The sequence below is a fragment of the Pelophylax lessonae genome (genome assembly GCF_965119305.1).
Source record: "Pelophylax lessonae genome assembly, chromosome: 12".
NCBI classification, from domain to species: domain Eukaryota; kingdom Metazoa; phylum Chordata; class Amphibia; order Anura; family Ranidae; genus Pelophylax; species Pelophylax lessonae.
This window is the reverse complement of record NC_138779.1, coordinates 64,456,694-64,480,089: the sequence shown is the minus strand read 5'-3', so window position 1 is coordinate 64,480,089 and position 23,396 is coordinate 64,456,694. Positions and strand designations below refer to the sequence as shown.

Genomic DNA, 23,396 nt, shown 5'->3' with positions numbered 1-23,396 from the left:
CAATAGATTAAGGTAAGTATTATTTGTTGATTTTTCACACAGCAGTATTTGTTTACCTTTTTAAAGGCGACAGTGTCCACAGCAACTCAAGGCAGTTTACTCTCAATGAGCAAACACTGCAATTGTGCTACAGTCAGGACATCTACGCACTTTGCTTTAGCCCTTGATGAATCCAATATACCCCCCACAGCTTCCAAAAGGTATTTGAGGCAGGACTGAATTAGCTTATCTGTCAGGGAGTAAGTGTTGAGAATGGAAAATGATGATGATGATAATAAAGTCACCAGTGTGATGGTGTATTCTCACATCCTCCAAAAACTCAAAAGGTTGTGGTGGGTTAGACTAGGAACAGCCACCATACATTCATGTACTACACAAGATGTTCTCAGAACACCAGAGTATCTGTAAGAAGGCATTTTTTTGGTAAGGGTGTCTTAATGCAGTACAGCAAGCCCCGAATAAAAACAGGTAGAATGTGTGTCCTACCTGCAATCCATTGGATCATTCTAACTTTTTCCTGTGTACCTTTATTACAAAATATGGAATATGTTTTAATATAATATGTTTCCACCCACATTAGTAGTTAAAATGACAAATTGGGTGCATTGTATGATGCTTTATGCTATTTGTAGATATGTATTTATAATCATGATGTGTTGTTATGATTTAATTCAACTGATTAGCTTTTCGTGTGTAGAAAAAATCTATTGAAAATGATAACTAACATAGCAATTGACAGCATTAGCCTATGGTAACTTTCAAGAACCGGTCTAACTGATGTCATTGCAGAGTGCAAGTATATTATCAGCGGGCACATAGAAAACCAATTATAACCAGTTACACTGGCAAAAACACAAGCTACAGGCATCATATTCTCAGGTATCTTATACAGTTAGAGCAGTAAAGGTTTACTGAACATTTTATTTTTTCCTATTTTCTTTTAAATGCTGAGTGAGTTGGCACAAGATGTTTTGAAAACAAGATTTGCCCCCTGTAAGGACTTAGTACAGCTATTACATGTATGATTCACTATTTTATTTTATTTAGTCATGGTGTGACAATGATAATTTTTAAATATGACACACACCATGCAAGACAGGTTTTAAATATTTATAATATATTTTTTTTTGGCTTGGGCTTCTTTCAGAACATTCTCTATTTACAGTTTTGTCACTATAATGCAAAATTTGGATTGCTCTTCATGTAGCATTGATAACCACGTTACCCATTAAGCTGGAGATGACCAGTATAGGGAAAGTCCAAAAGAGATAATTCCTTGTAAAGTCTTAATACTTGAAGAAAAAGCCCCAGATCCCTGATTCAAAGTATAGTCTCAGCAGATGCTAGCTTTCTTATATTGCAAAGATCAGATAATAAAAATGACAGTGTCTTTGGTGAGACTGCAATGACATCCACATAGGTCCTGAAAATGTCATCTTGTCAACATTAATGGCTGAATCCAACTGTTCCTCTTCTTGAACGTTGTACTAACGATGAAGTCTAGTACTGTTAAGGCTTGTCTTGCCACTTTCTAGAGTTGCCTTGGCAATTTACCACACTCCGATATGGTGGACCATTTATATTTCATAATTTCTAATGACAACATTCTGCTAGGTTTCATTCCTAGAATTACTTCCAGATTCCTATTCACCAACCCTAGACATGTTTAGTACATGGCTAATACATGTGCACATGAGTGTGAATTTATGTTCCCCAACACCAAAGGGATTTCCTGTTCAGAATTCACAGGGCTCTGTTTCCTTTTCAGTTATTTTTCTGCCTTTGTTGTCCATGTGAAGCAGTCCAATAACTGTTCTAGCAGTGAAGTATTTTTATGAAGGCCTTTCGAAATTCCACATTGAATGTGGTGTAAATAATAGGATTGACTGCACTGTTAACATAACCAAGCCATGTAAATGCACTGTATAAGGTCGGTGGTATCTTGCAATTGCAGTGCATATTTAGGATATGGGTTATAAAGAAGGGAAACCAGCAAACTATGAAGACACCTGAGTAAGAAACAAACAAAACAAAGATAATAAGTCATACAATTTTAAAAGTAGGTTCCAAGTTAGAATAGATGCAAAGGTAAGTTCCCCCTTCTTAAAAAAAACGATCTGTTTTGACCAAAAATTACAATGAACATTTTCTGTTATTGTAACCAATAGTGGAACATTCTTGTTATTTGCCAAACACTTTGCAGTTTTTCAAAGAATTTGTGGACTGGTATTAGATTCTAAGAACTGCTCATGCCTACTTTACTGAAATAAAAAAAAAACTGACCACATTCAATAAAGAGTTTGTAGTTTAATTAGGTGAAGGGTACTGCAAAACCTGGGTAGTGGTGCCAAAATGTAACAATTTTTCCTAAACACCCTAGTTAAATTGGTTGTCAGGATCTGGATCACCTGCTGGTGGCACTGTAATTCCTAGACCAGAAGGCTGTAGTTCCAGTATCCACCAGCAGGTGTCTCCCAAAGGCCAGCAGATCCCAGCAATTATTCTTCACCTGATAATGGCTGCTGGGAGGGTATTTAATCCATTTTTCCTGCTGACTATCCTGAGGCTAATTCTTGCCTGATCCTGCTCCTGCCTTGTACCTGTATGCAGTACTACCATGCAGCCTCCTATCTGCACCAATTGATCCTGATTCCAGTTTTCGTTTTCCCTTCTTGAATGTTCCTTGCACCCCCAGTTCTACTCTATTTACCTGTGCACTCCCCCTCCCCTTTTGTTTGTAAATGTTGTCTTACAGTTTGCTTGTTAGGTTGTCTGTCACTTGGTTAGTTAGTTTGATAGTAAGAGTTTCTCTCACTTTGATTATGGTTCACATATATCTTCATGTTTGCTGTGTATTCTATTTGATAATGTTTGGATGCGTTTTAGTAGTCTGGTTTCAGTTTCATGGATGCAGTTACATAGAACTGGTTATCCCTTTTCCCTAATGCCTGAAGTCATTTTTTCTTACACTGGTACAGATGCCTAATAAAGGTCTGATAAGCTTTATTTGCCAGGGCTAACACTGACCAAGAGATTTAGTAGATATACTGAAGAATATGTATGAGATGAATTACAAGATAAAAATATAGCATTTCAGTATAATACCAAAAAGTAAGTATGTAATATATATATATATATACCACTTATTCCACTTATATATAATGTACATATAAGTGAAATGTTAAAACACAGTGGCACAGTAGCAGCCTACATACTTCGAAGGAACTATCTAATAACTACAGTTGCCAGTGACCTTTCCTCCCTATGCATATTACTTATAAATATCCTTAGACTTTTTTTAAATGTATCAGCATGGGGTATCACTAAACACAAATTTCAATTTTAATACCCATGTTAGGGGAGGAGGGGGTAGTCTGATAGCAGATATTTTGGGCCCCCTTAAAATTGAATTCTAGCTTAAAATGTGCCCCCCCCCCCCAACACCTACTGTATGCTGACTAACCTGTGTAAAAAGAATGCATATTATTACCTATTCTCAGCCTGCTCCCGTCCAGTCACATTATCCCTTGTGTCAGCCAGCTGCAGCTGCAGGGGAGAGGAGAGAGTGCTTGACAATGTCTGTTAAAGCCTGGAGTGGTGACATCACTGATAGGCTTCCTATGGCCTATCCATTGTTGGCTCTCCCTTCTCATCCCTTCAGCCGCCACTGACTGCCATATGGGGCCGGATCACATGACCAGACTGGAGCAAAAAGCAAATAGGTAAGTATATGCATATTTTTTACAGAGGTTAGTGTGGGGGAGAGAGCATTTTTAAGGTTAGTACGCTTTAAGCTGAAATTCCACTTTAAGCTTACGACATGTCCTTAACAACACATTCCCACTTCTGATACTGTACCCCAGTCATGAAAGAGTACCTGGAAAAAGTAAGTTTCTTTTAATTTTTTTTTTTTTTTTGCAATACTATTGCTTGTTTACTGGTTACACGCATGTCAGAATCACTGTCTCAGATTTGTTATCAGTAGGTCACACAAATTCATTTTTAAACTGCATAATATTCCATTATGAAAGAACTAGAGAGGTGATCATTTTAAGAATCTTATCAAATTAAAAGAAACCATGCATTTTGAAAATCCAATGTAAAGGAACCTAAACAAATTCAGAAATATGAATTAAAATGTATTTTAATGTTTCAGTGTTCCATGATCAAACAGATCAGACATAATTGGGAAATAAAAACTCACATTTAACTAAAAGTAAGTCAAATAAAATATGTGATTATTCTTGGGACTCACCAAGCACAATGGCTAACATCTGAGTGGCTTTCTTCTCTTTCTGTTGTGAAAGTTTTCTTTTGCTCATAGTTTTTAGGGATGTCCTTGTTTTCCCATTTGGCATTGACTGTATTTCAAAGGTCTTGGCAGACTTTGCACTATCTTTTGGGTGCCCATTCTTCTCAGCCTTGCAGGGACTGTCTGCTGGAGAGGCAAGGTTAGTACTGTTGAACTGGTTTGATGTTGCTGGCACAGCCAGATGTTGGTGGTCTGGAGAAGCTGATTTGTGTTTTGTCTTTTCTGGTGGTGATGTACTTGACATCATCTCCATCTCCATTTCCTCTGGTTGGTTTCCAGTCTCCTGTGCAAAAATCAAAAAATGCAAAAATACAAAAAATATAAATGCACAGTAGCTAAAGTGTTTTATTTTTTATTTGCTTTAATCATCAGGGATTTATACAACACATCTTGATACTCCCAAAGTTAAAATATTGTATAATAAGGGCAGTTTCCACATGCTTAATCTTTTTTATAAAGATACTCAAACTTTTAGGAGCCTTTGACATAATGGGGTGGGGTGGATGACTGATCAGAGGCTTTCTTTTGTCCTTTTCTAAAAATATGATGATAATATGCTAACCATCGGAAAAGGTTAATTATTTGCTGTTTCTGTCAGTTAGTGTTCAGTGTGTACTCACAGATTAGTAACAAGTTCCTATAGCTCCCTATGGTTAGGTAGTACAAACACTTTTATAATTTTTGGAAACATAGTAAAACCGGTAATTTTCTTTTAAATAAGTTTATTTCTTTCCAGTATAGTAAGGACTGTGATTGAGAGGGGGTTGAAATAATGATCCACTATGAAATTCATAGTTATTGAGCTTTAGCATTGGAAATGGAAGATCTCTATGGGACTTGTAAAGAGTTTATATAATGTGTTGACTTTGCTTGTCGCTCTGGCTTCACCACTGCCATTTTTTCCTGGTCTTTTTCCAAGTATGGAGTTCTCTTTCTTCAACCATTGTTTTAAACCCAGATCTTACTTTCAGGACCCTACAGATGCCACAATTGTAGACTGACCTTTGCATGTGAGGCAATCAGTGCACAGTTACATTAGAAACCTATACTAGAATAGGTTATTCTTTAAACATTTACAAACATTAAAAATGTACAAACTTCACAACAGTATGTTGGAGCAGAGTAGTTTTAATAAAGGAGTAAAACTCAATTTTCTCAAGTCCAGCTAATGCCCAAAAAAATGGTGGTGGGGTAAGTACTGTAAACAGAAATCAATTTATTCAGTGAAAAGATGACTCCTGATTGGTCTCCATTGGTTACTGTATGGCACATTCTTGCTATGATTAAGCTCTGAGGGCTGGAGTAAAATGGGTTGGTGGCATGGCCTGGTGGGGGCCCAGGCTGAGACTGCCATTCATTCCAAAAACAGTGGGTCTGAATTGATGCGCGGTTTCATGGGATCTATCCTTTGCTTGGCAGTTGTTTGGAGCTAAGGTAAGCTCCTTCCCTGGCCTGCATTTACAGTGCTGGACACAGGATTGCTTTCCATTGTGACCTGAGCAGAACACATTTTCCATTACCGGTTCAAATTCTTGCTGCACTTCAACTTGGCTTTGAATAGGCATGTGGATGTAGTTTTACACTCATGGTAAAAGGCTGCTAGAGTAATCTTAGCACTTAAATTAACCATGATTTAGAATGTTGTAAAATAAATAATAATTTTTAATGAATATGAATTATGAATCTTCTTTTCAGCTAGCAGAAGAGCTTTGGTCTCTTTTTCCCATTTTGAGCTATTTCAGCTATTCTTAAAAAAGGACATTGTTCGCATAACTCAGTAATATATATTAACAATAAGTCACTGATTATCAAACATTCATTTTAATCAAAGTAAGCTGAAACACAGGTTTTGTTTGATGCAGTGTCCCCTTGGCTACCCCTTGTGCTAGCTGTAATTACAGTTACAACCTTGTAGTGGGTTTTCTGTTTTTTGGCGCTTGTTTCCTTTCAGAGTAACTTGTCACTGGTTCTTTAACAATTTAAAATAGTTTGCCACAGTTTTTCTGTAAAACTGAGGGGCTGGCAGACTGCTCAGGAAGGGTCCTTGGTTGGGACAAAGAAACAGAAGTATCTGGTAATCAGTGACTGATCAGACCTAGTAGGAAGCATGCACCAATAAAGCCCAAATGTATTTGTGTAGATAACTTTTACGAGGTCTGCATACATTTAGGCCAGCTTAGTCTATTCTACTAAGCTCAGTTCAAGGCTTTGGAATAGGTTATATGGACATGTGCTGCTGCTTATAGGCAGTGATGGAAGTAACTGCGCTTAAGTAAACGGCGTTACTTAACGCATTTACTTTTTAGGGTAACGAGTAATCTAAATGAATATTCGTGCCCTCCCTGTAACGCCGGTGCCGCTACTTCGGCTGCGTTACCGCAATCACATCTACCGCCACTAGATGGCAGTAGTGTAATTGTAATTCCCCCTCTCTTGCAGGCGCTGCCCGCGGTACTGAGGAGAGAGAGAGGAGGAGGAGACTTGATGAGGAGAGGCGAGTGGCAGAGCACAGTGCGCCAGGCCCAGGAGGGCAGAGCATGTGACCAGCCGACCACCATTGCCACTTTGCTAGCCACACCACCACCAGCAGCCAGCCAGACAGCAGCAGCACAGCAGGTACCAAAAAACAAAATACGGTTACTCACAGATTCAGTCACAGTCAGGAATCAGACCCCCACCAACACAGTGTGCCACACCGCCACCACCACCAGTGTGCCACACCGCCACCACCACCAGTGTGCCACACTGCCACTGCCACCAGTGTGCCACACCACCACCACCACCACCAGTGTGCCACACCACCACCAGTGTGCCACACTGCCACCACCAGTGTGCCACACCGCCACCACCTCCAGTGTGCCACACCGCCACCACCAGTGCCACACCGTCACCACCAGTGGGCCACACCCCTGCCACCACCACCACCAGTGTGCCACACTGCCACCATCAGTGTGCCACACTGCCACCACCACCACCAGTGGGCCATACCGCCACCAGCAGCGTGCCACACCGCCACCACCAGTGGGCCACACTGCCACCACCACCACCAGTGTGCCACACCGCCACCACCAGTGTGCCACACTATCACCACCAGCAGCCAGCCACTCCAGGCAGTAGGTACCAAAAAACAAAAACAAAATACAGTTACTCACACAGTCAGGAGGACTCAGACCCCCACAGTGTGCCACACCGCCACCACTTATAAAGATCTTATAGAACGTAATTGCATTATAGAATAGTAAAAAAAAAGTCACAGTAACTAATTACTTTTTGGGAGAAGTAATTTTTAACTGTAACTAATTACTTTTTAAAGTAAGATGACCAACACTGCTTACAGGTTTAAGTAAACATAGGCTGTGAAAGGACTGCTCAAGAAGTGCAATTTAAGTAGGGCTTGTAAAACTTTTCAGAGCCATCTGTGTGGGACCTTTTCGGTGAACAATTAATTACTATTGTCTCTCTTGCATTTATAAAACAAAACTATACTGGTGAGTTGGCCTACCTATTCCACTACACACCCCCAGTCATGTCTTAGCTACAAGAGCAGTGATGCTCAAAAGTAAATGCCTAGAAGTCATCTTGAACTATTTATTTCCCACTTGTTTGTATGAGGCTGATGCCCCCAAGATTCTCCTACAATCTTGACACAATAAGATTGATAATTATTTATGCAACTTGTATTTTCCTTGATTTTAAAATAAAATAAACAATCAACATGCTTGCTACCAAAGTAGCCATGTCCACTCTGATAGCTACCATCTGTGATGGCAGTAGGTATCTACACTCTAACCAGAGCTTTGCAGTAGGATCAATGAGGATGATGAGGATTTGGGGGAAAACCAGGGTTAAAAAATCATGGGGAATCTTCTCTACAGCAGTGATGATATGAGTTGTGATGATGATGCTAGTCTAGATGAACAAGCAGTTTATTATGATAAACTATATATGGCAAGACTCAATATTAATGTATAAACACTTTTGCTGGACCCTGAAGAAGCATCCACTGCGAAACACGTAGTTCCAGCAATGGTTATGCAACACTGTTAACCCTTTATGGGATATGTTCAATGAAATGATCTGTTCTGATCAAATAATGTAGATTTTATGAAATTTGTATAATATGATATTTAAATAAAATTTTGTGAATTTTTTATATTATGTGTTCTTTGTCGCCCATGATATATACGCATACACAGATATCTTAAGAGGCACACTTAAATCCCCCTTGGTACAGCTCTACCAGTTGGTTGATCTGTAACCCCCTCCTTTTTTGCACTATATATGGCAAGCAGACATGCATTTTTCAAGTAAAAAGTGCGACAAATGTGGAAAAAAAAAAACACACAGCTAAAGACTGTGCAAAGCTCATAGGTTATGAATAGTCTTCCCTTTGCATTTAGTATGGCAAAAAGCAAAAAATGAATAAATAAATGTTTGCACTTGGTGTTGTGTGTCATAGTATGTATGGGGCCTAAGTAATTTTTTGGGATGACAACACACAGCTTTTTTGTGTACTGAGTGGTATCAGCCCTGCCCCATTTTATTTTCTAAACTACTCAGACCCACCCTGTATGCTATTCTTCCCACCAAGGAAACAAATAGATATTTGTGTGATTTCCTAGTTGTAAACTTAGACTATATAATCATTTATCTGTAAGAAATGTACTCAGCTCCTAAAGCCAGCCATAGACGGACCTAACTTCACCCAGTTCAGCAGGAACCAAACACATTTCAATCTGTCTTTGGGCAGGCTGGTTGTACTGAAGTTGATCCATTGATTAACTAAAGCACAACCAGGCTGTCCATTTTTTTCCTGATCACTGCTGGCGGCTATAGCTGCCAGTAGTGATCATTGTATTCTGCTGATGGGGAAGGTTTCCCTCGGGTAGAACAAATAACTTCCCACATAGTGCTGTGGGAAGAATCTTTGGTTGATGGAAATGAAAATGCATATTGTATGGCCTGCTTAGTCATGTTGTGGGCTGACAATGCACAGCTTATTTTATGAGTGATATTAACTCACTCATTTTATTTTGCTAAACTATTCAGACCCCCTCATGCTCCACAATATAGAAACAAATGATTCTATAGTCCAAGATAAGGGCTAGGGGGGCTAATTAGACTCCTTAAGATAAACAGGAAGTGTATATAAGACACATGACAGGTCTGAATTTCTGACCAACAAGTATTTTTTGCACTTGTCAAACAGATATAACAAAATACTTTTAATGGTATATATAAATCCTTCATGGACAGGGGTTATTGAAATGAATACCCAAGCCAGAGTTAGTAATTTCAATTTGCTATGTTTCTCTCAAGGTGGCACTGCTAAGGCAGTGCGGATAAATGTTGCAATACAAGCCTGAGACTGTGGGTCTGTTTTTTTTTGCAAACTATTTTATTTACTCTAGAAGTGATAAGAGTGGCTGTACGGCCAGCTGATCGCTTTTACATGTGTGCAGGCAGATTGGATCCTATCCTCATGCAAGCACCCTTTCTTTCCCACTGCTTCATTCCTGGGCATGCCTTGTTACTCCTAGGACCACTGAAGACATTCTGGATGGAGAGTGGATGAGGGAGATTAGGAATATTCATCCTGGACTCCCCCTGCTGAGAATAAACCCAGAAGTTCTTATCTTAGAGCAGTCTAGGTCAGAGCTGTCAAAGTCCCAGTACAGGTGCAGAAGCATATCAGGGCTTTCTATACATAAACAATAATTCTGCGCTAAGGTATAAAATGATATAAAATTGTGAATCAGTGACAGAAAAAAGCAGCATACACAGACCTATAGAAAAAAAGTCCAAGAAATTGTACTGATAAAGTGTAGCGCTAATAAACAAATGATTGATTAAATAAAACATATCCACATAATATAAAATTGTGATATGGCTGAAAAATATAAGTTAAACACACAAAGAGGGACTATAAATCCCAGCTAAAATAAATACAGTCCCAATATATGAGTGAAAAGTCCTCCAGTGATGAAACCAGGAAGTGACCAAAAAATGTGCAACACACTAAAAAAGGAACCACAAGTCCCAGCAGGTGAGTATGTCTTCATAGCATCCCAAGATTTTACCCGTGACTGAGAAGATATAAAATGAGGCTGCTTACCAGACCCATATGGTCACCCAACCTAATGGGTAGACCATATAATGCCTAAAACCAGAACACATGAACAGGATCCCATGAGAAATGCTCCTCAGGATGTTGTAGGCAATATACTCAATGAGAGCTGCACTGAAATCGCCTGTGTGGAGCCAGTCCTCAGGAAGTGTCAGGTAAAACTCATATGGACCAAAAAGAAGGGAAAAATCCACATAGCGTAATACTGTCTTATATAAAAAAAACTTTTATTAAAAGTTAAACTTACATCGACAAAGTGTACACTGAGCATGTCACAAAAACCAACATGTAGACAGAAAAGGCTGCGGTGTCCCGCGTGAGCACAATAGATGCAATGGCCGGCTGTGGGGGCGTGGTGACGTCACGTCTGGAACGTGTGATTTTTAGCAGGACTGCGACATTGCGGCCGACAGATTAGACACTTAAATTACACTTTTGACACTTTTGAGGGGACCAGTGACATTACTACAGTAATCAGTGCTAAAAATATGCACTGTTAGTGTACTAATGACTCTGTCAGGGAAGGGGTTAAAAGCAGGGGTGATCAAAGGGTTAAATGTGTCCCTAGGGGGTGCTTTCTTACTGTGTGGGAGATAGACTTGCTGGGTGAATACAGAGACCTGTGTTGTTAAATAGGAGGAACACAGGACCCCTGTGTTCATCACTGACAGAACAGTGATGGTGGCATGCGCACGCCCCTATTATCTGCTACATTAACCGACGTACAAGTACGTCATTGCGCGTACTAGACCCGACCTGCCGCAGTATAACTATGGTGGCTGGTCAGCAAGTGGTTAAGTGTAACTCTGTAATGGTTTCAAATTAATTGCCTATTTACAACTTTGGTTTCTTTTTTTTTTTTTGCCAATTTGCAAATACTCTTACAGCTTATTAGGCTGACACAGTTTAATCTTTTTTATTTAATCTGTTCCCAATGGCCCTGCTGTACATTAATGTAAACCCAAGCTGCTAGGTGAATAAAACCATTGTATCAAGCAATTTACCAAATGCCTATTATCTATAAATATAAATTTGAAACCTTACAGTATTAACATGTATCAAAACCTTCAAATATGTGGGCCCTTGTACTCTGTATGTTGAGCATTATTCAAACTAAATGTGCATTTTAACCAATATATGTAAAATAGTGAGTTTATAATATAAAACAGAGCTACAGTAGATATTTACTAAACCTTTGTATCAATTAAAGGCTATGTATGTCCACAAATAGTAAACATTTTTTTTGGTAGGCAAAATAGTCACAGAATTATTGTGAGGTCAACCATGGGTGGTTGACTTTTCATCTGCCTGGCATGAGTCTTTAGTAAATTATGATGAATTGTTTCTGTCTTTTGTTGTTTTTTTTTTTTTTTTTTGCATCACAGCAGACCATGCACCCACCAAATGTGTATGAGGTATTGTTCAGGACAGGTTATTACCCATATAAATGTCTTAAAAAAAAAACCTCTACACATAGTATTTTACTAACCTGAAAATGTACCAAGCCTTTTAAATTTTTTAATAGTGAATAATAAAGTATTTAACTTTTAATTCACTCCAAACCCTAGCTATGAACTTACATTTAGAAAGCATACATTATTCCATTTGTATTTATGTCACTAATATAAGCCTGTTACGTTCTCTATCTTGAAAGGGTTCACCTAAACTACATTATAATTGCACAACAGATTTTAAAGGTGTAGAAAGTCTCCTAGATGGAAGCTCATTCATGATACAGTCAATTTCCTGGAATTATTGTTGAATTCTGGGTTTCAAAGTGTATTACATATTTTATTAATGTTCATTATTTTGAAATTCAAAGCATATTGTGTGTTTCAGTTGGGATTCTTTGCTTTATATCCTCAGTTCTCAGCTTTGACATAGGTGAACACACAACCACCAAGAACATTCACAGTATGCTGGGGCAACATTTTTTAACTTTGACCTAGCTAGCCACTGACTTTGTGCCTTTTCATAAATACTACTGGTACCTCTAGCCACGCCAGAAAGACAGCGGAAGATTAGGGAAGTTAACAAGTGACTGAGTCAGTCTCAGTCAGTTACTGGCTCTTTAGCAGGGATGAACTGCACCTAAATGGGAAGGGTGCAGCCCTACTGGGATAGAAGATGGCTAAAAAGTTAGAGGGGGTTTTAAACTAGGTGATGGGGGGAGGGTCCAAATGTAGAGCTAGTCAGTGGGGAGCAAGGTTCAGCTGGCAATAATGGGGGCATTAGAGGTAGGGTGACCATAATTCCAAAAAACAAGGTAAGTAAATTGACAACTCCAAATTGCAAACTTATAGCATCTAACACGGATATAGTAGGCTACCTTAATAAATTACGATGTTTATGGACCAATGCAAGAAATCTGACCAACAAGATGGGAGAACTGGAGCTGCTAATGTATGAAGAGGATTTTGATTTTGTGGGAATTTCAGAGACTTGGTTTGACAGCTCTCATGATTAGCTGGCAACCATTCAGGGATATTCCTTTTATCGCAGAGATAGGGAGGGTAATAAAGGGGGAGGGGTATGCCTGCATATTAAGAACAATGTGCAAGTGAATACAAGGGAGGATATCACTAATGGAGCTAGGGAGGAGGTTGAATCCTTATGGGTAGAGCTTCAAAGGGAGGAAACTATGGGCAAAGTAATACTGGGCGTATGTTATAGGTCCCATAACCAGAGGGAGGAGGGGAGGCACACCTCCTATCACAGCTTGGAATGGCAGCAAGGACGGGAAATGTCATTATAATGAGGGATTTTAATTATCCAGATATAGACTTGGCAGAAGGAACCACACATTCATCTAAGGCTCGCCAATTTCCAAATGTTTTGCAGGATAATTTCATGGGTCAGATGGAGAAAACACCAACAAGAAACAATGCTTTACTAGACCTACTGATTACAAATAATACAGACGTGATTGAGGATGTAGAAAAACGGGGCCACTTAGGAAACAGTGACCATAGGTCAAATAGTTTAAGCATAAATCACAGAAATGTGAAACACAAGGGTAATACAAGGACACTGAATTTCAAAAGAGCCAACTTCCCAAATTGCGCTCTTTGCTAGACTATATAAAATGGGATATAATCCTAGGAAAAAAAGAAAAATGGCAGTGCTTTAGGAAAAAAAATAAAGGTATTGGTCAGTGCATTCCAACAAGAAATACGTTTAAAAGAGCTAAAATAAACCCTGGGTGGCTAAACTCCAACGTAAAAATGCATATAAATAGAAAAGAAAAGGCCTTCAAGAAATAGAAGGCTGAGGGGTCATTGTCAGCATTCCAACATTACAAAGAATGCAATAAGAAATTTAAAAGCTCAATTAAGGCAGCAAAGATAGAACATGAAAGGCACATTGCGGAAGAGAATAAAAAAACCCCCAAGAAATTCTTAAAGTATATAAATAGTAAGAAAGTGACGCCAGAACATATTGGCCCCATAAAGCATGATGAAATGAATTAGGCTACAAAGGACAGAGAGAATGCAAAGGTTATGAATAAATTATTCTCCTCTCCTTTCAAAAGAAACGGGGGGACTCAGTTACCTAGACTGTAATGTTAATGTTAACATGTCACAAGAAGCACCCTCATGGGTAACTTTTTAAAGTCTATTTCTGACTCTGTCTTCTGTTAATATAAATAAGTCACTGGGACCAGGTGGCTTATACCCGAGGGTCCTTAAGGAACTCAGCCAGGTGATAGCCAGACCATTCTTCCTAATTTTTTGGAAATTCTGCTGACGGGAATCGTATCAGCAGATTGGAGAAAAGCCAACGTAGCACCAATATTTAAAAAAGGGCCAAGATATTTCCCTGCTAACTTCAGGCCGGTTAGTCTAAAAGCAATAGTCTACAAGGTGTTGGAGGGGATGATAAGGGATTATATACAAGATTTGGTAATGAAAATGGTATCATTAGTAATAATCTGCATGGATTCAAGAAAAATCATTCTTGCCTGACAAATCTTTTAATCTTCTATGAAGAAGTGAGCAGCCATCTAGAAGGATGCCCTGTGAATGTGGTGTATCTGGATTTTGCAAAGGCATTTAATACAGTTCCCCACAATTTTTACTGTACAAACAAAGTTATGTAGGTATGGACCATAAGGTCAGTATCTAGATTGAAAACTGGCTTCAGGGGCAAGTCCAAAGGGTGGTGATAAATGGGGAGTACTCAGAATGGTCTGGTGTGGAAAGTGGGGTCCCCCAAGGATCTTTTCTGGGACCAATCCTGTTTAATTTATTCATGAACAATCTAGAGAATGGGATAACTAGCTCAATCTCAGTATTTGCGGATGATACAAAGCTAAGCAGGGCAATAACTTCTATGCAGGATGTGGAAACCTTACAAGAAGATATGAACAAAATAATGGGGTGGGCAGCTACATGGCAAATTAGGTTTAATGTTGAAAAATGTAAAGTAATGCATTTGGTGGCAAAAATATGAATGCAAGTTACGCACTAGGGGGTGAACCTCTAGGATGAATAAGGACCTAGGGGTCCTTGTAGATGACAAGCTCAGCAATGGCATGCAATGCCAAGCTGCTGCAAGCAAAGCCAACAGAATACTGGCATGTATTAAAATCTATTCCCTCTAGAGATAAAATGATAATTCTCCCACTTTACAAGACTCTGGTCCGGTCACATCTGGAGTATTCTGTGCAGTTCCGGACACCGGTCCTAAAAAAAAAAAAAGCTAATAAAGGGACTGGAGGACTTCAGCTATGAGGAATGACTACAAGCATTGAACGTATTCTCTCTGGAGGGGAGATGCTTGAGAGGGGAAACATTTCAGTCAGAGGGAATTTAAAAAGACTCACTGCCATTCACAAAAATTAGAAAAGAAGTGGTTTAACCTTTAACTGCATAAAGGGTTCTTTACCATCAGAGCATCAAGGAAGTGGAATTCTCTTCCACAAGCAATCAGCAGGGAGCATCGATACTATTAGATAGGCATCTTAACAACAACAATATACAGGGATATACAATGTACTATTGACATAAACACTTATACACATACACATCATAGGTTTGACTGGTGTCTTTTTTCAACCGCAATAACTATGTAACTTGCAGACAGACATGCAAATTTAATTAGTGACAGCATAAAAAAATGGACTTAAGTATTTAACCTTTAATTTTTTCAAGATTTTTTAAAAATTCCCTGATGAGACCACCCCATGTTGGCCACAGTTGGGAAATACTGAGCTAGAGCTTTAAAATGGTTTTGATAGTTATAGTCTACTCCAGTGGCCAATGGGCCGGAATTATTCTCTAGTGCTACCATAGTGTCTTTTCTTTCCACAGCAAAGACTTATTCTTTGTAAATTTTTTTTTTCTAAGACCTAAGGGAGGAGAAATGTTTTTTAGTCTGCAACAATTCTATAGTGTGGAAAGCTTCTCTTCTAATTTCCTAAAATGTCAGCTAACACGAGCTTGTAAATGTTTTTTTTTTCCTCTTAAATATATTCATTGTAATATAACCCTTTACTAACGTTTTACAAACATTTATTAAACTAGTTATCTCCTTTTACCTTAGCTATCTTCATTTTGCCCTTTTAAAGGATAAGTTCACCTTTTGTAAAATATCATATGCCATATTCAAATGTACCAGCCCCCACCTGATCTCCTGTTTTGGCAGTGAGTGGGGGATCTTCTCCCCCACTCACTGCCATAATCTAAAGAAAATGTGGCCCTGTCGAGCTCTGACAGCCAGCCACGTTATTTATTTGCAGTGTTCTTTATGACTGTCGGCTTGTAGTTCTCAATGAACTACCATGGGGCTGGTGTGGTAGTTCATTGACTCTTCTTGTCAGTGTAAAACTGCCTTCCTGTACAATGTACAGGCAGATAGCTCACACTGACAGTCTGCAGAAGACCTGCATAGCGTCAGCGACCTTCTGATTGCTGGTGCCATGCTTTCCAGACCCCTAAAAGAAAAAAAATGGTAAAACAAAATGTGCAATTATTATTTTTTGTTAAAAGGGATTCATATCCTTTAAATTATTCATTCATTTCTTTGATAATAATAAGAACAACAATAACATAAAGTAAATGTTTATATGGCAAAACCAAATGTTTTACAATTTTTTCTACAGTAACAGTAGAAACACTTAAATATTGGTTGAACTGAAAAAATAACATTTTTGTTCTATTATTAAATCAATAAGACAATAGCTTCAAGGGATACATTGGTAGAAAAGTTGAATGCCTAAATACAATTCTTTAAACATATAATAGAATGTATCAAGTTAAAAAATGAGACGGTTGCCATTCTAAAACACTAAAACAGCTGTAAAATAGCCTATTATAATTACAACCCTTTGGAATGATATGGATTTCTGCACAAATTGGTCATAAAATGTGATCTGATCATCATCTAAGTCACACCAATAGACAATCACAGTCTGCTTAAACTAATAACACACAAAGAATGAAATGTTGCCATGTTTTTATTGAACACACCATGTAAACATTCACAGTGCATGTGGAAAAAGTATGTGAACCCTTGGATTTAATAACTGGTTGAACCTCCTTTGGCAGCAATAACTTCAACCAAACATTTCCTGAAGTTGCAGATCAGACGTGCACAACAGTCAGGAGTAATTCTTGACCATTCCTCTTTACAGAACTGTTTCAGTTCAGCAATATTCTTGGGCTGTCTGGTGTAAATCGCTTTCTTGAGGTCATGCCACAACATCTCAATCGGGTTGAGGTCAGGACTCTGACTGGCCCACTTCAGAAGGCGTATTTTCTTCTGTTTAAGCTATTCTGTTGTTGATTTACTTCTATGCTTTGGGTCATTGTCCTGTTGCAACACCCATCTTCTGTTGAGCTTCAGCTGGTAGACAGATGGCCTTAAGTTCTCCTGAAAAATGTCTTAATAAACTTGGGAATTCATTTTTCCTTCGATGATAGCAATCCGTCCAGGCCCTGACGCCGCAGAGCAGCCCCAAACCAGGATGCCCCCACCACCATACTTCACAGTTGGGATGAGGTTTTGATGTTGGTGTGCTGTGCCTCTTTTTCGCCACACAGTGTTGTGTGTTTCTTCCAAACAACTCAACTTTGGTTTCATCTGTCCACAGAATATTTTGCCAGCACTGCTGTGGAACATCCAGGTGCTCTTGTGAAAACTGTAAACGTGCAGCAATGTTTTGTTTGGACAGCAGTGGCTTCCTCTGTGGTATCCTCCCATGAAATCCATTCTTGTTTAGTGTTTTACGTATTGTAGATTCGCTAACAGGGATGTTAGCATTTGCCAGTGACTTTTGTAAGTCTTTAGCTGACACTCTAGGATTCTTCTTCACCTCATTGAGCAGTCTGCGCTGTGCTCTTGTCTGCATGCAGCTAATCCCCAGCCTCTCCTTATACTTCCTGAGCCTTATCGCAATCCAGCAATGTGCATGAGAACAGCAGCTCTCTCTCTCCTCATTGGTTCACAGACAGTGAGGAGGGAGCAGGGGCCAAGCCGTGCTCTGTGTGTCAATGGATAGACAGAGCAGGCCTTGGAAGCCAGCACGTACAAGTGCCCCCAGAGCAAGCAGCTTGTTACATGGGCAATTAGCAGGGGGAGTAGCCAGGAGCGCCAGTGGGGGACTTGAGAAGATGGGGATCAGGGGTGTTCTGTGCAAAACCATTGCACAGAGCAAGTACATATACCATGTTTGTTATTTTAATGAAAAACTATCTGCTGCAAGCACTGTTACAAGCCACACATGCAGCCAATCTACACATAATGTCACTGCAGAAGCACATTACATTTTTTCATTTTTTTTTTTAATCTAAAAAGACCTGTTGCATTTGTAACTAAGAATAATTTGGCCTCTTTCTGCAAAAGTATCCTATCATGTTCCCACCCACAATGCCCCATTGGATCACATTCAATCCCATAACTTTTGCAGCTTTTACATGACATTACATCTTTTTAGAATATAATTAATACATCTTGTAAAACCTATTCCAGTTTCAATTGATCTCAAATGTTCTTGACTCCCTCAACATTCCAATAGATTTACTGGTTTAGTAATAGTCACAATGCACATAATTCAATAAACCACATATCTTGTGCAACAATGAATCAATTCCTGACAACGACGTATTTATTCACCCAATGTCACCTTATTTACTTTCATCATATGGGGACATACAGTGGAGGACCAACAACAATAGGGGGCATGTCTGATAACCAAGTACTTTCAGGGTAAATGTCAGTTCTAACCAAATAGTCTGTCAATATCTTACATTTCTTAAAAGTGACCACTGGACATTTTTCCATTCTGCCCATTATTATGCCATTCTCCTGAACTATATTCCAGTTCTTTTTAATACTTTATTTATTTTTTTCTGCCATTGGAGAGAACCAAAAAGAAAAGAAAAACTGATCCTGTGTGAGGATTAAAAAAAAAATTGCAATGACTTTGCACAGAGAAGACCCCAACCTCCTCTTCTGGGTGCCAGCGCTTCTGGATCCCCCCAACCAGTGCTTCCAAAAGCAAGCTGCTTGCTATAGGGGCATTGCTGGGTGCTCGCTCCTGAGCCCTGCTCTTTGTGTTCATAAGACACTTAGACCTGTGGCTCGGCTCTGCTCCCTGCTCTCTCCTTATTGGCTCACTGGTTGAGAGGCAGTCCTAGGACAGCTTAGGCTCTCGTGCACATTGCTGGATCGAGAGGGAGCTATGGTGATTAATAGGGGGGGGGGGGCTGTGGGGGAGCAGCACAGAAGGTTTTTTTACCTTCATATATACAGGAAGACAAAGCATATTTGCAAAAATGCCATCAGACAAAAACCACATCGCTCAGAATGTTGGAGACATCAGGTAAATGGAAAAATCTATCAGGTGCACAGGCTACGGTGATCTCTCCAAACACCATAGGATACAATACCAAGCAAAAGACAGCCGGAAACTCTGTTTAAACCTTCCAATTCTTTATTCTTACCCCTCAGTGAGTTAAAACAAGGTGGCTAATGCATTTCGGCGATGGGCCTTGATCATAGCACATGTGCTGTGATCAAGGCTCATCACTGAAATGCATTAGCCTCCTTGTTTTTTCTCACTGAGGGGGTGACAATAAAGAATTGGAAGACTTAAATAAAGTTGCCGGCTTTCTTTTGGTTGATATTTGCAAAAATATCAGTGAATCATTTTAATTCATCACACAGTTTTTTAGATAATGTGCAGGGATCGTGAAGAGTTCTACTCATTCAAATTTAATTCTATTTCTGAAAATGTCATTCACAAATACAGAGCTCTCTGCTTATATCAAAGGAAGCTTTCTCAGCGTTATTTAATATTTTTGCCTACACTAGTTCCCCATTAAATAGCAGAGATAAGCAAGGAACATGTACAATTATTGTGCAGGGATGCCGAGGGTACCTTTATTCACTAAAACACTTAGAAACATTTCCTATCCATCTATTCGTTCCTCACATTTTCTTTTCAGTGTCCTTTCAGACACTTCATATAAGATGTGTCAAATAGAAAAGTTGGTTTTCGGGCTACTTGAACTGAATCAAAATGCCAGTTCATTTCTTTCCCTGCACAGGTGCATTTCTTTGGGATATAGGCTGATATAAAGGGTCCTATGTCCTTTGAAAAAAAAACATTGCAATATGCTATAGATATTAGACATCCAGTTAATAATAATGAACATTATACAACATATGTACAGTATGTTGGCTTGTCAGTTTAGATCAGGAACGGTAAAGGTGTGAGAGTCGGGAGATAAGGAGTTTACAAAGGCAGAACAAATTTAAAGATGAAGGGCACATTTAACATATCTTATTTTTTAAAATAAATCCAGAGAAAACAAGCATGTTTGCAAATATGATCTTTTAGCTTTCATTATTTTCTCCTTCTGTCTGTTCTGACAAGAGTATTGGGTCCATCAATTCCGTTGCGTATGTCCAGCCCAGTCAAACCTTTCTTTTTTCTTTAGATGCACTAAGGTAATCTTAAAGTGATTGTAAAGTCTCATATTTTTTTTTCTATAAAAATACCAAATATATTATATTTACCTGCTCTGTGCAGTTGGTTTTGCACAGGGCATCCCCGGATCCTCCTCTTCTTGGGTCCCTCTTCGCTTCTCCTAGCCCCTCCCTCCTGACGAGTGCCCCCACAGCAACCAGCTTGCTATAGAGCACCTGGGCCGAGCTGCAGCTCCATATGTCCATTCAGACTAGGAGCTGCCATTTGGCCCTGTCCCCTCTGTCTCCTGATTGGCTAACTGACTTTGACAGCAGTGGGAGCCAATGTTGCCACTGCTGTGTCTCAGCCAATCAGGAGGGAGAGTCCCAGACAGTCGAGGGACTCCTGGACAGCTGGGGAGGCTGCTACATACAGAAAGCTTTTTATCTTAATGGAAAACTTCCTGCCTTTACAACTCCATTAACCACTTCTGGACCAGAGGGTTTCACCCTCTTAATGACCAGGCCATTTTTTGCAATATGGCACTGCGTTATTTTAACTGACAATTATGCAGTCATGCGATGCTGTACCAAAATAAAATTGATGTCCTTTTTTCCCACGTTCCTTTTTTGCACGATAAACAAAAAAAGAGCGACGATTCTGAAAAAAAAAAAACAATATTTTTTACTTTCTGCTATAAAACATTCCCAATAATAATAAAAACAAAATCGATTTTTTTTTTCATCATTTTAGGCCAATATGTATTCTGCCACATATTTTTGGTAAGAAAAAAATCCCAATTAGTGTATATTGATTGGTTTGCGCAAAAGTTATCACAACTAGAAACTTGGGGAATGATTTGTGTCATTTTTATTTATTTGTTTTTTTACTAGTAATGGCGGCAATCAGCGATTTTTAGTGGAACTGCGACATTGCGGCGGACAGATCGGACTCCTACTGACATTTTTAACACTTTTGGGGAGACCAGTGACCTTACTATAGTAATCAGTGCTAAAAATATGCACTGTTACTGTAATAATGACACTGGCAGGGAAGGGGTTAACAGCAGGGGCGATCAAAGGGTTAAATGGGTGCCTAGGGAGTGCTTTCTAACTGTGTGGGGGATAGACTTGCTGGATAAACACAGAGACCTGTGCTCCTAAATAGGAGGGACACAGGATTCCTGTGTTCATCACTGACAGCATTGTGGTCTGCCGTGTTTACATCGGCAGGCGGCTTTTCTGTCTCCATGGGGAGGAATCGCGGGTGCTCGGCGGATATCGCATCCATCAGACCCGCTGATTGGCTCCCCCTGTGGCCAATCGGCAGGTGCGTGTGCCCGCACCTGCCCCTGCTCTAGCTATCCTAGATTTGTGTAAGTTGATTCGTGGGACAGAGCAGACCTGCCGCCATATAAGATGGTGGCTGGTCGGCAAGTGGTTAAAAAAGACCTGTATGGCTTTTACTATTATCCATTAGAGAGATTTCCTTTCACTTAGACTGGACTCACAGTGGGGTTGATTTGCTAAAACTGGAGAGTGCAAAACCTGGTGCAACTGTGCGTGGTAGCCAATCAGCTTCTATCTGGAGTCGCCAACAAGTGGCGACTCCAGACGCAAACGTCCACACGCCCCTTCCACGAGCCGGCTACTACTGTTTTATGCTGACTGGATACATGCGGGACACCACTTTTGGATCCCCAGCCACCATTTTCTATGTGCCTGTTTTTACATCTTATATGTGAGTAGTTCTTTTAATAAATGTACTATTATTACCTTACGGGATTACGCTATGGTCTTTTGTACCAATTTTTTTCCATACTCCCATCTGACTTCTATGAAGCTACCTTGAGGAATCTACCATCTCTCGGCGCTACCTATGATCTCTTGGAGTCTCTGAGATTTATGCTGTATCTGGCGAGGCTGTCTCATTCATTTGAGTAGCCATGGCTGTTTGGTAAGCTGCTTCTCACATTAGTGCACTGAGGTGTCCCCTTTTCACACAATCCCTAGGTGTCACAAGGAGGAAGGATTGCTATTATATCTACACTCCTGGATTTGTTATATATATTGGACTTTTTTTTGGGGTTCTTTAGTCACTCCCACTTTTTTGTTTTCTTCGAATGAACTTTAAGTCATCACCTTATGTCATTGTTATTTTAGCGCTGCACTTTTTTTGGATTATAATCATGCACAGCTCTCTCTCTAACTCTCGTAAGGGTTTGCCAGCAAGGGAGGGAGGGATGAGTCAGCAGGAGGGGGCTGGATAAGGCTGGAGATAACAGGAGACTGCAGAGATCCATAAGTTTTCATCCAGAGAGGAGAAATGTGCAGGCAGGCAGGCAAGCAGTGGTGTGAGTGTGTCCTGCCTGTGTATATATATATATATATATATATATATATATATATATGTGTGTGTGTGTGTGTGTCTGTGTATATATATATATATATTTGTGTGCAGGGCTTTTTTTTCAGCAGGAATGTGGGGGAACTTAGTTCTGGCACCTCCAGCACTGAATGTATGTATTGGCAAGGAGTGCTGGGGTGATCTGAAGTGTCTACTGATGCTGACTGCTGGGTGATCTATTGTTGCTGGAGGGCATCTATTTTTATTGGGGGGGTCTATTGTTGCTGGGGAAGTCTATTGGTACTGGTGGGTGAACTATTGTTGCAAGGGGTGAGTCTTATGTTGATGGGAGAGATCTACTGTTGAGGAAGGGGTCTTTTGTTGCTGGCTGCTGGAGGGTTTATTAATGCTGGCTGTGGGGAAGTCTGTTATTGTTAGGGGGGGAGTCTACTGTTGTGCCAGGGTTTTTTTGTTGCAGGTGGCCCATTGTTATTGGAGGGATATATTGTCGCTGAGGGTCTATTGTTATTGCTGGCTGCAGGGGATTTATTTAATGGCTTTTTTATTATTATTAACAAATTCCATGCAAATTACTTGGCACCAAAAAACGATACTTGGTTCTGAATTCTCGTTAATGGTCAATAGTGAGAGGTGGGTGGAACCAAGGAACAATGCTTGGAGGTAGGTAGGGGTAGAGA

General features: G+C 39.7%; 1 protein-coding gene across 3 annotated transcripts in view; it reads right to left on the bottom strand.

Moving 5' to 3' along the window:
• Positions 1-162: 162 nt before the first annotated feature.
• The window catches only part of DRD2 (dopamine receptor D2), a 577,257-nt gene continuing 554,023 nt past the window's right edge, over positions 163-23,396 (bottom strand). For 2 of the 3 annotated variants that reach the window (XM_082274197.1, XM_082274198.1), the window contains 2 exons: positions 4,256-4,595; positions 163-2,009 (listed from right to left, as the gene is read on the bottom strand). In XM_082274197.1, the coding sequence (XP_082130323.1) occupies positions 1,816-2,009; positions 4,256-4,595 (534 nt within the window). In that variant the 3' untranslated portion in view covers positions 163-1,815. Of the gene's footprint in view, positions 2,010-4,255; positions 4,610-23,396 lie in introns of all 3 variants that reach the window. The other variant, XM_082274196.1, reaches the window with a different exon arrangement.